Source organism: Varanus komodoensis, unplaced genomic scaffold (genome assembly GCF_004798865.1).
Source record: "Varanus komodoensis strain SLA01 unplaced genomic scaffold, ASM479886v1 scaffold39, whole genome shotgun sequence".
Classification (NCBI taxonomy): domain Eukaryota; kingdom Metazoa; phylum Chordata; class Lepidosauria; order Squamata; family Varanidae; genus Varanus; species Varanus komodoensis.
In genome coordinates this window covers 873,132-886,481 of record NW_025335922.1, presented here as the reverse complement: position 1 = coordinate 886,481, position 13,350 = coordinate 873,132, and the positions used below count along the sequence as shown (strand labels likewise).

General features: G+C 44.5%; 1 protein-coding gene across 1 annotated transcript; it reads right to left on the bottom strand.

The window, feature by feature from the left end:
• Positions 1-1,425, bottom strand: LOC123028933 (noggin-like). The gene has a single exon (XM_044441293.1). The coding sequence runs from the start codon at positions 802-804 to the stop codon at positions 1-3; it is 804 nt and encodes a 267-aa protein (XP_044297228.1). The 5' UTR covers positions 805-1,425.
• Between the last annotated feature and the right edge of the window lie 11,925 nt (positions 1,426-13,350).

Here is a 13,350-nt window from a genome sequence, read left to right as displayed (position 1 = left end):
TCAGCAGGAACACTTGCATGCAGCCACCACAGGGTATGGGACTTGCCTCCAAGTGCACTGCTGAAGGGACTTCCTGTGACTCGAAGTATGATCCCTGTTCATCCAGCAATGCCACGCAAGGAGTTTGATGTGGGTGGTCTGTGCAGGCTGGCACGACATGCCTGGAGGCCATGAGCATCCAGCATCCATTAGGTCACAGTCAGTATGGCGCACCCAGCGTGGCCAGAAGATGGGTCCCATATCCACCCAGGAAGACTTCAGATGGCAGGAAGCACTAGCCACTAACCACTGATGGAGGCGCGGGAGGAGGGCTTGGCTCAGGTTGTGGGGGATCCCATCCTCGGAAGGCAGCAGGTCAGAAAAATCTAGTGCCTTGGCCTCCTGCAGGAGTTTCTTCCTAAACTGGGCTGTATGTTCAGCCAGGTCTTGGTTCAGGGTGCCCAATTCTTCTTGGCTTGTGTTCTGACCTCGGGGGTCCTCAAGAGACATCCAGAAAGGATCATAGGAAGAGCCCAACAGTTTCATCAACCGGGTGGCATGCAGCAGGCGCTTGGGTTTTGGTAAGTACTGGTGGTAGTCATCTGGAGAGAGGGACAGGCTGTAGGGCCTTGCTTGGGTGCCTGGCTTACTTTGGATGAGGCGGATGTCAGGCTTGGCTTGGGCCATCTTACTGCTCTTATGAGGTGGGGGAGCTTGCCTTTGGGGAACGTCTCCTTCTTGGGAAAGGCAGATGGCCCCAGCATGCTGAGATCTCTGGCAGCAGGGCTCCAGCAGCACACAGATTAACCAAGCTCTGACTTCCATGGCTGCCACAGTTCCTTCAGGACTGGAGTGCCTTTTAATTGCAGCAAGCTGGCCCTGTGGGCTCTTCTCTCCACCCCTTTTTGCTGTCAGCAGATCCCTTTGGCCAAGAACTTAATCATTCCCCTTTTCCCTAGTTACAAACCTTGATGTGAGAGAGCACTGCTGCTCCCAGGGGCCTTAGCAAATACAGAGTGAGGAAAAATACCTACCCCTTTAGCCTACTGGGCATTTGTGGTTATCTGTGCTTTTTATGGCATGTAATTACAGTACTGACCTTACTGCAAAGGATGCAGCATGTCTTGGCAGTTTGGAAGATGGTATGCCCATGCAAGGGCTGGCATAACCCAGTCAGGGATGTGTCAATGGCAAGAGTGGGGTCTGGATCTGGACCTTCACTACAAATCCAGGGCAGGCAACCTGCTTCCTTCCAAATGCATTCAACTATAAAACACATATCACAAGTTACACTGGCTATGTGGACTGTGGGATACAGGAGTTGTAGTCCAAAACATAAGGACTAAACATGACAAATTACCAGATATGTCACAATGTCAGTGGAGGCAGACACATGATCAGAAAGATTACATACATTAACTCCAACTGCAGCTTGACTTGGTGTCTCCAACACAGTACTGCAAGATTCCCTGAATAACTTCATTTTAACTGATTTCTTAACATCATCATCATCCAAGAGCATTCTTTTGAACGGGAATCTGGCATTCTGTAAAGCAAGGTACCACCTTCTGCTTTTATGTATAAAAATGCCTCTAATTCCCAGAGGCATTCATAGAAAATAAAAGTGCTGCAGACTAGCACTGCATTTTGAAACATGTGCAACCAACCTGAAAAAAGGAAAAGGTAAATTAGGGAAATAGAGAGAAAACAGTACTGGGAGAGGGGCAATAGAAGGCGGGGAGCAGAAGGACTGTTTTCCTTGTGCTGGGTGTGTGTTTTGCCTAGTTTTGTGTGTGTCTTTCAGCATCACCAGTTTGCCTTCTGAGAGATGGGTACTTTGCTGTGCTTTGTTAGGAAAAAGTAGGTGATTTGGCATTTGAGGCTCAGATTCCCCCTCTGCTTTCTCTTTAGGTCCTTGGCCAAGTTACTTTGTTCAGAGCCTCAACAGCTAGATCTCTATGATGTGTTTCAGCAGCCATTTTATGAACAGGAAAGCACCGATCCTTTGGCAGCCATTTTCTGAAAACCAACTGGGTTAGGAACCCCAAACCCAACTATTTAAATATTCATAAAATTGAACTACCTGCCCAATGTGGATGATTCTGGGTTCACCATAGGGTTGGCTGTTTGTACAAGGGGTACACCTCATTGCAAAGGCGTAGCTGTGAAGTTGAGCATGTTTGCTTCTGGCTTCTGGCACACCAGACGTCTTGCTGAGAATGGAAAGAGACTGAAGGTGCCACTGGATACCTAAAGCAACTGTGGCTCTGCAGCTTGGTCAGTGTGCGGTGCAATCAGGTGACGCAGCTGTGGCAGTGATTCAAAAAGTAGATCCCAATGGCTGTTGTTCAGACTGGGGACTGTTCTTTGCACTCCCACATTTCTATTAGAGTAAGCCCCAACAAGCCCAACACTCAGCTGCCAAGCATCAAGGACTGCACTGGAAACCTGGATGCCATCTAAACTTCCCATGAAGCACACTGAGAGAGCAAATGCCTTGCATGCAGAAGGAACGGGTTTGATTCCCAGCATCTCCAGGCACCACCTGCAAAATTCTTGTTTGTGAGAGGACAAAATGAGCAAAACCTTTGCATAATATGGCTGCTAAAAGCCTGACGCTGTAAGAACAGCTTTAGACTTAAGATCCATGTTACAAGTTTTGCTTCCCAGGTATGCCTTGGAAATGCTAGTGTCCCTGTCCTGAAAGGCCTTGTCCTCTGGAGGCATACTCATAGATGCATTGTCTTAATCCCTTTTGTTTTATTCTAAAGGCCTCTAGCATACTGTGTACATAATTCCCCCTCCTCCAAACTGTGTGTGCAATGAAAGCATCTTGTACACACTCCATCTTGGTAGTCCCTTGGAGACGGCCTGCATGCAACATGCATTTCTTGTATGTCTGAATAAACTGTAAATGTTCTTTTGTTTGTACACCCCAATGCACTCTCTTTTCATTCCTGAAACCCTAGAAAGCCATGCCTACCTCAGTGGTGACAATGTTGGGCTAGATGGACGCATGGTCTGGCTCACTATAAGAGACCGTCCTATGTTTCTAAGTTACTCCATTGCACTTTTTGTGATAGCAAAAAAGGAGGTGAACAAAACCCCATGAACATTATGGCACTTGTCCACAATGTTATTCTGGCATGTTTAACAGGTAATGTTTCTGGTGGCTAGTGTGATGAGGCAAAGCACCCCTATCCTAAAAAAAAGCAGTATTCTTCTAATGAGAAAGACATATTTAGCAGTGACAAAAAGACAGGAACTCTCCGCTTAGTGCTGCACACTGACAAGGCCACATAGTTCCAGATGCACCTGTTTCTATGGCAACAAAGCACTTGCATTCAACAAGAGACTGGGTACTTTTGTTTCCTTTACTCAGTAGAATCTTCTTCCTAAAGTTTAACTGTGTGTGGTGTTTGTATGAGAGAAAAGGGAGGGAGGGTGGAGAGGGAGAGTCCACACCTGACAGAACTGTTAAATAACCACAGGCCTTTGGCCAGAGGTGGGGTAGCCATCGTTCGGATGGGCTAGAAATGTCCTCCAGCAAGTTTGAGTCACTTCAACAAACTCTTCCAACAAGTTCTGCCTCCAGATCCATCTCTTCAGAAGTTCTTTAGTAGATATCATGCTGACAGACAGTATTAGGGATGGGTATTGGGTGATTCTTGGTTTCTTCAGCAGTATGAGGATGAGTACATTTCACACATTTCAGGAGTGATTTTGTGCATGTTTAGACAGAAAATAAGTTGTACAACTAGCATTTTTCTACTGCACAATGCTGGAAGCTGTAGGACTTCTATCTATGTAAACACACATAGGGTTTCACCCTTAGTTTAATAATGGAAAATCCATATTTGGAATATCCAAATAGATGGAATATCTATCTATGCTTGCTTGCTAAGGCTGATTAATCCAGTTGCTGCCATAGTGCAAACTATACATTTGCCTTTTTAAATTAGGGTTGCTTGCACGTGGTATGGGAATCACATATTTAATTATAAGCTCACAAGCTACTGCAGAATAGCAAGCTCTGCAGGCTCCAGTAGCATGCAGTTGATGCAGGGTATATAGTTGAATATTATTTATTTATTTAGGAGACTTCTATGCCGCCCCATTCGCTGAAGCCTTGGGGCGGCTCACAACCATAAATAAACTTCAAAATAGAATAATATAAATTAACAATATAAATTAAAGAATATGATATTAACTACGCAAATAGTTATGCTATTAAAGTCCATCTTATCATGTTTAAGAATCTTCCAAATTCTCTTCCTCCAATTAAAAGCTTGAGAAATCTTGATATTAGGACACCAAGAACATTGGTAGTTCCAGGCAGGCAGTAAAACAGCTTCCCCCAGCCCAGCAGCCTGCAGGTATGTTGCACTACAGTTCCCATCAACAGCATGATCAGTGTCACGCCAACCCATCTAGAGGGTGCCAGACTGAGGAAAGCTATTTAGAGTAGGCTTATTGACTTCAGTGTGTTTTTGCTAAATATGGGTAAGTTTGAATCCAAACCATTGGGCTGATGCTCCTTATATCTTTACATGACCAGGAAGGAAATTGCCTGTGAATCTTCTTTGGGAGCAATTTGTTTTAGGGTACTTTTCTTTTCCTTACCAGTAACAATAAGATGTATGCTCTTCTATCTGGGAATAACCATACAGAGCAGCCCTCATCTTTCACAAGGTATAAAATACTACAGTGCTGTAGTTAATGTCTAGGGTGATAAGATCTAAGGTTGACATTACACATCCCAATACTGAAGCCATTCTCTATAGTCTCTTACATGAGGGTTTCATGTGGCAAAGGAAAAGCAATTGACTTTATTATTGGTCTGTATACTTCAAGTTAATATTGAATATTGATTCTAAGGCTGAGCTCTGCACAAATTTTATTTATTTGTGGCATTATCTATTCTGCCTTTCCTTTGAGGAGCTAAGATAGCATCTGTCTCTTTTATCTTCATAAAAAGCCCCTGAGATCAGTTAGGATGAGATCTTTATAGTATGCAGCATTGCTACATGTACTCTGATACCTGCAACCCCTCTCACCAACTAAAGCATCCATCCAGCTGCTTCCATTTTGAAGCTGGGTCTGTCTAAACTGTTGTCCTCAGAGCCTCGGCTACCTACACATCACCAAAAGAGAGGATCATTTGCTGCATGCAATTGTGTAGGTATAGCTGCACCTTTGACCCTTATTGCTATAATTTACATAGAAATAAAATACAGTCTCACCAGAGTGGGAGGAAGGCTGTGACCTATTCAGTCTGCTGTCCAGTTGCTGAGGGTAGATAGGCAACTTCAAGACCCCTTCTTAGAGTTCTTGATCTTTACACTGGATTTGGGCTAGACAGCTGCACCTCCAAGAAGAGTCCCAAAAGCAAGGGGTTGTCTTCATTGATATCAACAAAAGCAATTCAAGCTGTTTTATCTCTACCAGGAACATCTTTTGTTGAAGTTAATGCACCTTAAATAACAATGCAAGACTAACCTACTCCAAAATAGTTTGCATGACATCAGGAAACAACATTTTGTTGCTGGAGAAATTCATGTTTACCCAGTTACTGTGAGAATTGCAGCTCAGCTCAGAGGGGATAGGGAATTCTGAGAAGGCTAGTACTGGAAGACAGTATCCCTTCTAATTCAAAGTTGACTTCTTGTCCCTCACTCCCCTCTACCAATGTTCAGTAGGCCCATGTTTGTTGTACAGGAAGCCTGTGTGTGGTGGTGATACCAAGTCCATGGAGGGCTGATCACTTTTGCTGCCCATCTGCCACATGGGGACTCTTGCTTGTAGCACATGAAGCAGTTCTAAGAGCTCTGTATACATTTAATGCATGTTGAAAAAGCCCAGTCCTTCCTGTCTCAGTTTTGCACACAGCCCGTTTGTCGCAGATTATTCTATGGGGGACTGGAGATCATGCATTGCTTTTCCCATGGCCATCTAAACGATGTTTTGAACACATTACTCTGTTACAACGATGAATGTGATCTGGCTCCTTAAAACTGAATGGCAAAATAGACTGCTTTCATAGGTGAGAGCCATTCCACCTGATATGTATGTTCTGCTCTACATTTCTATGGATCTCTGTAGAGCAGGCATGGTAGTGCCCAGAAAAGGGTCTAGCAAAGCAGTCAGGAAGATAGATAGATAGATAGGGAAAGAAATGCACTGTTCAGGATAAGGAGATCTGGCCATAGGAGGGTTAACACCCAACCAAACCTAAAGGGAAAAAAAAGATCAATGGGCTTGGCAGAGCTGGAGTGGGGGGAAGCAAAGAGAGAGAGAGAGAGAGAGATCAAGGGAGGAGGAGAGGGGAAAGAAAAAGCAGATGCGAAGTGGAGGGAGATGCACTGGGAAGTAGCTAGAGCAAGAGAGGCAGAAGCACAGCAGAGCTTTCTGCATCAGAACTTACAGAATTCTCTAGTTTCTCTCCCACTGACGCTGGAGTGAAGCAGGGCAAGGGCTTCCCCATGTAGTCCAGTTGTTGTTGCTGGAGGATGGAGACCTGAAGGAGACCAAGAGGCACCCACCTCTTTCCTAACAAGTGAGTACTACTGACTCCCTTTGAGGAGGCAAGAGCCTGGCATGGAACGGAACGCAAAGGAGAGAAGGGCTGGTGCTTTTGTTCTGTTCTTGTTTCTTTTTTGGCAGTGTGGCCTAAAAGGAGCTTTGCAAGAGGGGGAGGGGAAAAGAGAGGTCCCCCCCCCCTACCCCCTGAACTGCAACAGTCAGCACACAAGGCTCCTGCTTGCTTATCGCGGTAGCTCTGCAGGGAGAATTTTACCAGTGCATTTTCTCCCATCTTAGAAATGCTGCATTTGGGGGAGACAGGAAAAAAACTGCAGAAAGGGCTGTTTTAGGATATACGTCCCATCTTCCAGCATGGGACAAATGGCATTGAGGGGAGGCTCGAGAAGGGCAGAAGGCAGGTGAGTGGGAGAAGCTAAGAGCCGCGGTTCCGTCTAGGGGAAATCAGGTGCCTTGGAGGGGACAGGTGGATAACATCACACATTTCATTACGGGACAAGACATAGTCTGGGTCTGAGCCTGATTATCAGAGGGCTGCAAAAGTGTTTTGTTGGGGTGAGCATTCAAGAGCTGGGGACATGTACAGTTTTCTTTCAGTTGAATAATATAGCTATAGTTCATAGCTATATTAGCTCCTACTTTATGTTTTACAATCCCTGTTGTATGATCTATTATGGCACTTTTTGCAGTACAGCTTGATTTCTAAATGTTGTTAGCTACTCAACTCCTTGCTAATATGATGTGACATATCTCTAAAGAGCCCAACAGAGTGCTAGTTCTTTCAGTAGATCTGAGAGCATTCCAAAAGAGAGTAGGAGAGAAAGCAAGAGGGCACCTCAAGGGGATTCTGGGAATGACTGCTAAAGCCGCAGAACCGTGTGATATTCACATTCCTCATACACGTGGAAAAGCTAAACTGCTAAACGGAGCATTCCAGGCCCAAAAGGCTGACATTCTTTTCTCTAAAATATTAACCTCTCCTTCTTCCTCCCATTGAAATAGTGTAGATGTTCCTAGTAGGTTACATTTTCTATTTCAAGCAATAATATAACTATCGCACATGATACAAAACACAGCAGGAGAAATTAAAATCCATGTAACATTTATCTTATGAATACTCACAAAACCTCATGTTTTTTCTTTTCTTTCTAAGGCAGCCTTCCCCAATCTAATGCCCTCCAGATGTGTTGGACTACAATGCCCAACATACTCGTACATCTGGAGGGCACCTGGTTGGGAAATGCTGTTCTAAACCTTAGTCTCTTTTTCCTCTCACAGATTCCAAAAATGGTAGCTTTGCATTGCAAAGTCTGTTTGATTGTGAATCTGATACGATATTGTATGTAATTTTGTCAGCTGCTGTGAACTACTGGCATTGAAATCCCCTGCCCTGTGACACTGCTGGAAGAATCTTCTAATGTGTGTGTTCAGGTGAAGAAACCTGGCATAATCCAGTTAGGGCTGATGTACACACAAATGCTTCATGTCTGTAGCTGCTTCCTGTTCGTGACAAATGTTAATTGGACTTGCTCTGTCACAAGCAGCACCTGGAACATTGCATGTCACCATAAACTACCTAAATGTGGGTTGACTTGTGAAGTGCAACATTTCAGGTCTGCCCATGGGGAATAAATCAGATCATCCAGTGAACATGAAGCAGGGAAAAGCTACAAACAAAAATATAAATGCAGCTACCACAAGCAAGGCAGTTGCATGCCCTTGGACCTTCATGGGTTACAGTGGGCCTGAGCGAGGAAGCCATTGCCACCGCCTAAACTGTCACCTACCCAGTGCAATCCTCTGCACATCTACTCAGAAATAAGTCCTCCTGAGTTCCATGGGACTTACACCTGGGTAAGTTTATATAGAAATTAAGCCTTAGATTGGAGACAATTGTATTTGTTGTTTAGAGAGCTGAAAACAATCTAAAAGATTTATTGTTAGAGGGAAGCATGCTCACCCAGTTTTTGCATCAAGCAAAGTTTTGTATTGTTTCAAAAAGACACAATTTGAGCAGAAGCAAGAGTGAGACAAAGAAATGTGTGCTTCCCAGGGGTGCTGAACCTGTTTTTGCCCGAGGGCGGGGCCAGTACCAACCCTCCCATTGCATGAGATGGGAGACCATACCTGTGTCTTCCTCCTCCCTTCCCTTCCCCTATCCCATCACACAACATACCCCCATCTCCATGTTGCATCCACTCACCTCCTGCCCTGAAGAGAGGCACTGGCCAGGAAAAACAGCCAGTGCATCTTCAGTGGGCTGACCAGGCCCAAACGCCTGGCTGAGTGGGGTACAAGGGAGGTCCTCAGAAACAGGAGGGGTATGCTAGGAGATCTACAGAGAGCCTGGAAGCCCACTTGCTTGAGCTGGAGGACTATCAGAGTGAGCCACAGCACAGGGGGCTGAGAGAGGCTGCTGATCTTTTGTTCTGGGGAGAGGAAAACAGATTGGCAACAGGGGCAGAGGGCATCAGCATCGCTGGGCAGGTGGCTGATCCAGAGGGCTCCCCTGGTCTCCCTGTCCTGCCACATTAAACGCTGCTGTGGGCAAATGGCTGGGAGGACTGGAGGCAGTGGTGGGCCCCCTGAAGGGGACAGAGGGTGGAAGTGCAATTTGCAGCTCCTTCTGCTCTGTTGCCTGAAATAGGATCTTGACTCTGTTTTGTGGGAGGGCTGACGCTGCCTGGGGTTCAGATTCCATTCTGGAAAAGTTCTTGGACCACATTCAATTGGTGGCTGGGATGAAAGGCAAAATTATTGGAGCTTAAGGTTCTTCCTGCCAGTAAGTAAGGCTAAGGAGAGGTATTTCAACCTTCTGGAATGGGACATGGGAACACACAGAAGCTGGGACACTGCTGCATGTTCAATGATTATGGGAAAGATGATAGGGCCAGGGATAGAAGTACAACTCTCATTGGAGAGTTGCATACCTAAGGTACCCCTCCAAAAGTGGAGCAAAGGAAATGCCTGTACAGTATGAGAACCAACACTTCTCAGTCCAATAGTTCTGGGCCTTGTCAGTATGATGGACAGGAATACAATAGGTTCAGCTTTCCACTTTTAGGGAAAGTTGCACCTATCCCATTTGTTTACTGTGTTACTAGTAAAAATGCAAGAACTGAGCCAAGTGGGAGGAAATACAACAATTTTCATAAAAACCCAACTGCTCCACTATGCCATTCATTGATCAAGAAAACAAAAATGCTGTCTAGGACCTTTCTTTCCACCAGCATTCTCTTTCAGTGTTCTTCTGCTCCTCTTCTCCTCCGCAGGCACATGCTTGGGTTGCAGTTGGGTCCTGTGAAACAAAGGTGGAAATTTTATTCTCCAAACTAAGAAAAGAGGTTTAACAGCTTTGGGAATGTAATAAAACAAAGAGGGTTAAGTGGTGCCTGGCAGAGGCTCCCTCGCAGGGGGACTGAAGCCAGGGTTGGGGCTTGTACCTGGTCTTGAATCCACACACACAGGATTACCTGGACATAGTTCAGTCTCATGCCAATGTAATCTGCGCCACTTTCATTACAGAGGAGGAAAGGTTTTGCACCTGCTGATGTCCCTATCAAATTAGCTTGTTTAATGCTGATACCTTAACAGACATGGCAGACCTTAGGAAAAGGGGTCAGATTGCCAACTGGCAAAGATGCTCAGTTCAAGCCCATTTAGAAAGGGCACTAGACATTGTTGCCTATTGGTCTGCTCTGGCAAAAGAGGAGGAATCCCCAGATTCCCAACAGATATCATCCAAGAAAATGTTGCATCTATATTTTGCCTTGATCAAAACCTTGCTTTGGCAGTTCCCCCTGCCCCGCGCCTTTTCCTACACCTTCTTTAGTAGTCAAACATAAAGAAATCTTTAGCTGATGGTGCCTTTCCCACTGCTTATTTCCATGTGTAGGAAAAATTGGTAAATGTATGTGTCAAGGTGCCCGGATAAGCCAAAGTGGCAACTCTATTGGGTGGTAGCAAAGTGTAGGTTTGCACCTTTCCTTCTTATAATCACATCCATACTATTTTAGTATTCTTTTCCCCATTAGTCATGCCCTAGCTATGAAATGCAGTCTCCAAGGAGGTATACTTGGCATCAATTTTGCTGTCTTCTCAGCACCACTTAAACCCGTTTATATTTATTAAAGAAGCATTTCATCTTAAGTGCTTTTAAACTTGCATAACTATTACAAAAAAGCTGTTTTTTCATATGTATTTAATATTGTTTTAATGTTAGTAACCTGCCTTGAAATGATAACTATAAGACAGTACATGGATGTTTTAATTAAAATTCTCTAATATTGAACTATTTACATCAGGGATCCTACCCTTTCCGAATTTGTGGACACACTTAGGAATCTGAGAAACTGCTGTGGCACCACCACAAAAGCCTAATCAGTGGATTGCCACTTTGGCATCTATTCCTACAGTATCTATGAATCTTACGGTGTGTCTTATTCAGCAAAACCTTCTCTTTCATGTCTGCGGGACACCAAAAAGTCTAGTAAGGGTTTGTCTAATTCAGCTAATTGATTGCAGTGCAATACAGCTGATTCCTCTTTAGACACATATTTTGGTAATGTCCAGTAGCTGCTTCTTTTTAGGAAGATATTGTTGCACGAATAGATTTTGTACTGGAACAGTCTTTCGTATTCACTGATATACATGCACTTGTAAATTAATCAACTTCTTCATGGAAATTAACAAATTGAAGGGATTCTCTGTCCCTTTTGAAGGTAAGGGTTCAATCCTATGCCCTGCCAGCATTGTCCTGGGGACCAGAGGATTATTTGTAGTCCATGTTTTGTGATCTCCATGGCCAAACCCTGCCCCCATCATTGTGACCAGTACAGAAAGAACTGTGTCAGTTGCCTCTCCCAAGGTTGCAAACACACCTGGGAGGGTGGGAAAAGGAGTATGTCTTAGGGTGGGAAGGGGAGAGGGCTGGAGCCAAGGATTTACACTGATTCCTGTGGGCATACCAGCTTCTTTATCTGTTCCTTCCCGGGACTTTATCTAGATAGATGAAAACAGTTATCTTGATAAAATCAGGTCATGAGGCATAGTGGAGATAGTTGCTCTTTGCACCTTGTTTAGGATACAGGCATATGAGAATGGGGGCAAAACCACTGCATTCTGAAATGCTTCTGTTACAGAATTAGAAGGATAAACACTCACCTTCTATAATGCGATGGACTGAGGACTGCCCAGTGCTTGCAATATAGCAACAAGTGGTATATAGAGACCAACTTCAAATGGATACTTAGTTGGATACTGTATTCGGTCCACTTTTGTTGAAGTCTGTGTATAATTCTTAGAAGGTTGTATGCATTGCCTACAAATCCATGTTTGTAGGAAACATGGATTTAATAATAACAACAATAACAATAACATTTTCTCAATATTGCTAATTATTATAACAATAATAACAATTTAATAATACCAACAATAACAATAACATTTTCTCTGTGCCTGCTGATAGCATGTCATGGACCTTTCATGGGCTTAAAGGCTCCTATGGGTGTTGCACTGGAGAGTCCTGCTTTATATATTGTCATCAGTTTCCAATGAATGAATTTCAGAGGCACATAGTCACAGAATAATAATTTTAGCTGTATTTGGAGTTCCATTCTGTCCAGCAATGCTAGTAAAAAGCTCTGGGACTAAGCTCTGTTTTTAAGATCACTTTGGGACATGGTTGGCACAAATGGAGCTAGTAGGGAAATTCATCAGAGTGTACTCTCACCTTTTCACAGTCACATTAAGTTTTGCACATTCAATGGCTAGGGTTAGGTTTAGTTACTGCTGTACCCTCCTGCCTAAGGAGCATAGAAACATTAATGCAACCCCCAAGGAAGAGGGTGGAAATGAGAGGCAGGAATAGACAGGGATGCCACATGTGGCGGTTAATTGCAAGGCCTGAAATGTAGGCTGAATTACAGTAGATGTGCAGGGCATGTGCTTTCTACTGTGGACAGGCAACAATGGAACGTGGGAGAAGCTTGACTTTTCAGCCTTGCCTGCTCTCGCCTTTGGCCCTGCTCACCACTGAATGCAGCTCCCCAAGAGCATCTCTGAAATGGAATCTACCCAACCCTGCAGACACAGCGTGGGAAATAAGCATTTGCCAAAGGCATCACAGAATGGTCCCTCCTGAAAAGAGGTCTGAAGGAAGGGAGGTAGAAAGACCCATGAGGTGGGGAAGAAAATAAAGCCTGTGAGGTGCCTTTTGGGGTGTTGAGCTTCTCTGGACATCAGCAGGGGACAGAAATTTAGCTGGTCATTGGAGTGTTTAAGCCAGCCTTCCTCTTGGGCATGTTGGACAATGGGAGTTGTAGTCCCACACATCTGACACGCAGGCTCCAGCTATGTTCAGCCAGCAGATTTGTAAATAAGCTCAAATATTACCAAACACCACAGACCACCAATGGCTTCCTTCCAAAGTAAGCTGGAGACTGCAACCCTAGAACTTTCCATTGTTTAGAGAAGAGGAGAAAGTGATACAGTAGGGAAACTCCACTGAGGGTGGTAGGACATGCAGCATCACACAGGTATTCTGGGAGACAGTTCCCAAGCATACAGGACAATGAGAAGGGGCAGTGTCCTGAGTGAGCAGGAGATCCTTGGATAGCTGAAGATGGTGGAACTGGAAGACTGAAGACCACAGGTAGAGATATATCGGGACAGAGAATGGAGAGAGAGATTGGGCGATCAAGAGGACAGTGCAGAGGGCTTTGAAGGTAAAGTCAAGACATTTGTGTTAGATTTGTGCAGGGAGAAGTACGGAAGCAAATAGATGGATTTAAGACCGCTATTTCCATCTCTGCCACTTCAATTTCTTTCTGT

What these genes read in the sequence shown, in the direction of transcription:
- LOC123028933 (XM_044441293.1), bottom strand. Translation starts at nt 804, where the DNA reads ATGGAAGTCAGAGCTTGGTTAATCTGTGTGCTGCTGGAGCCCTGCTGC.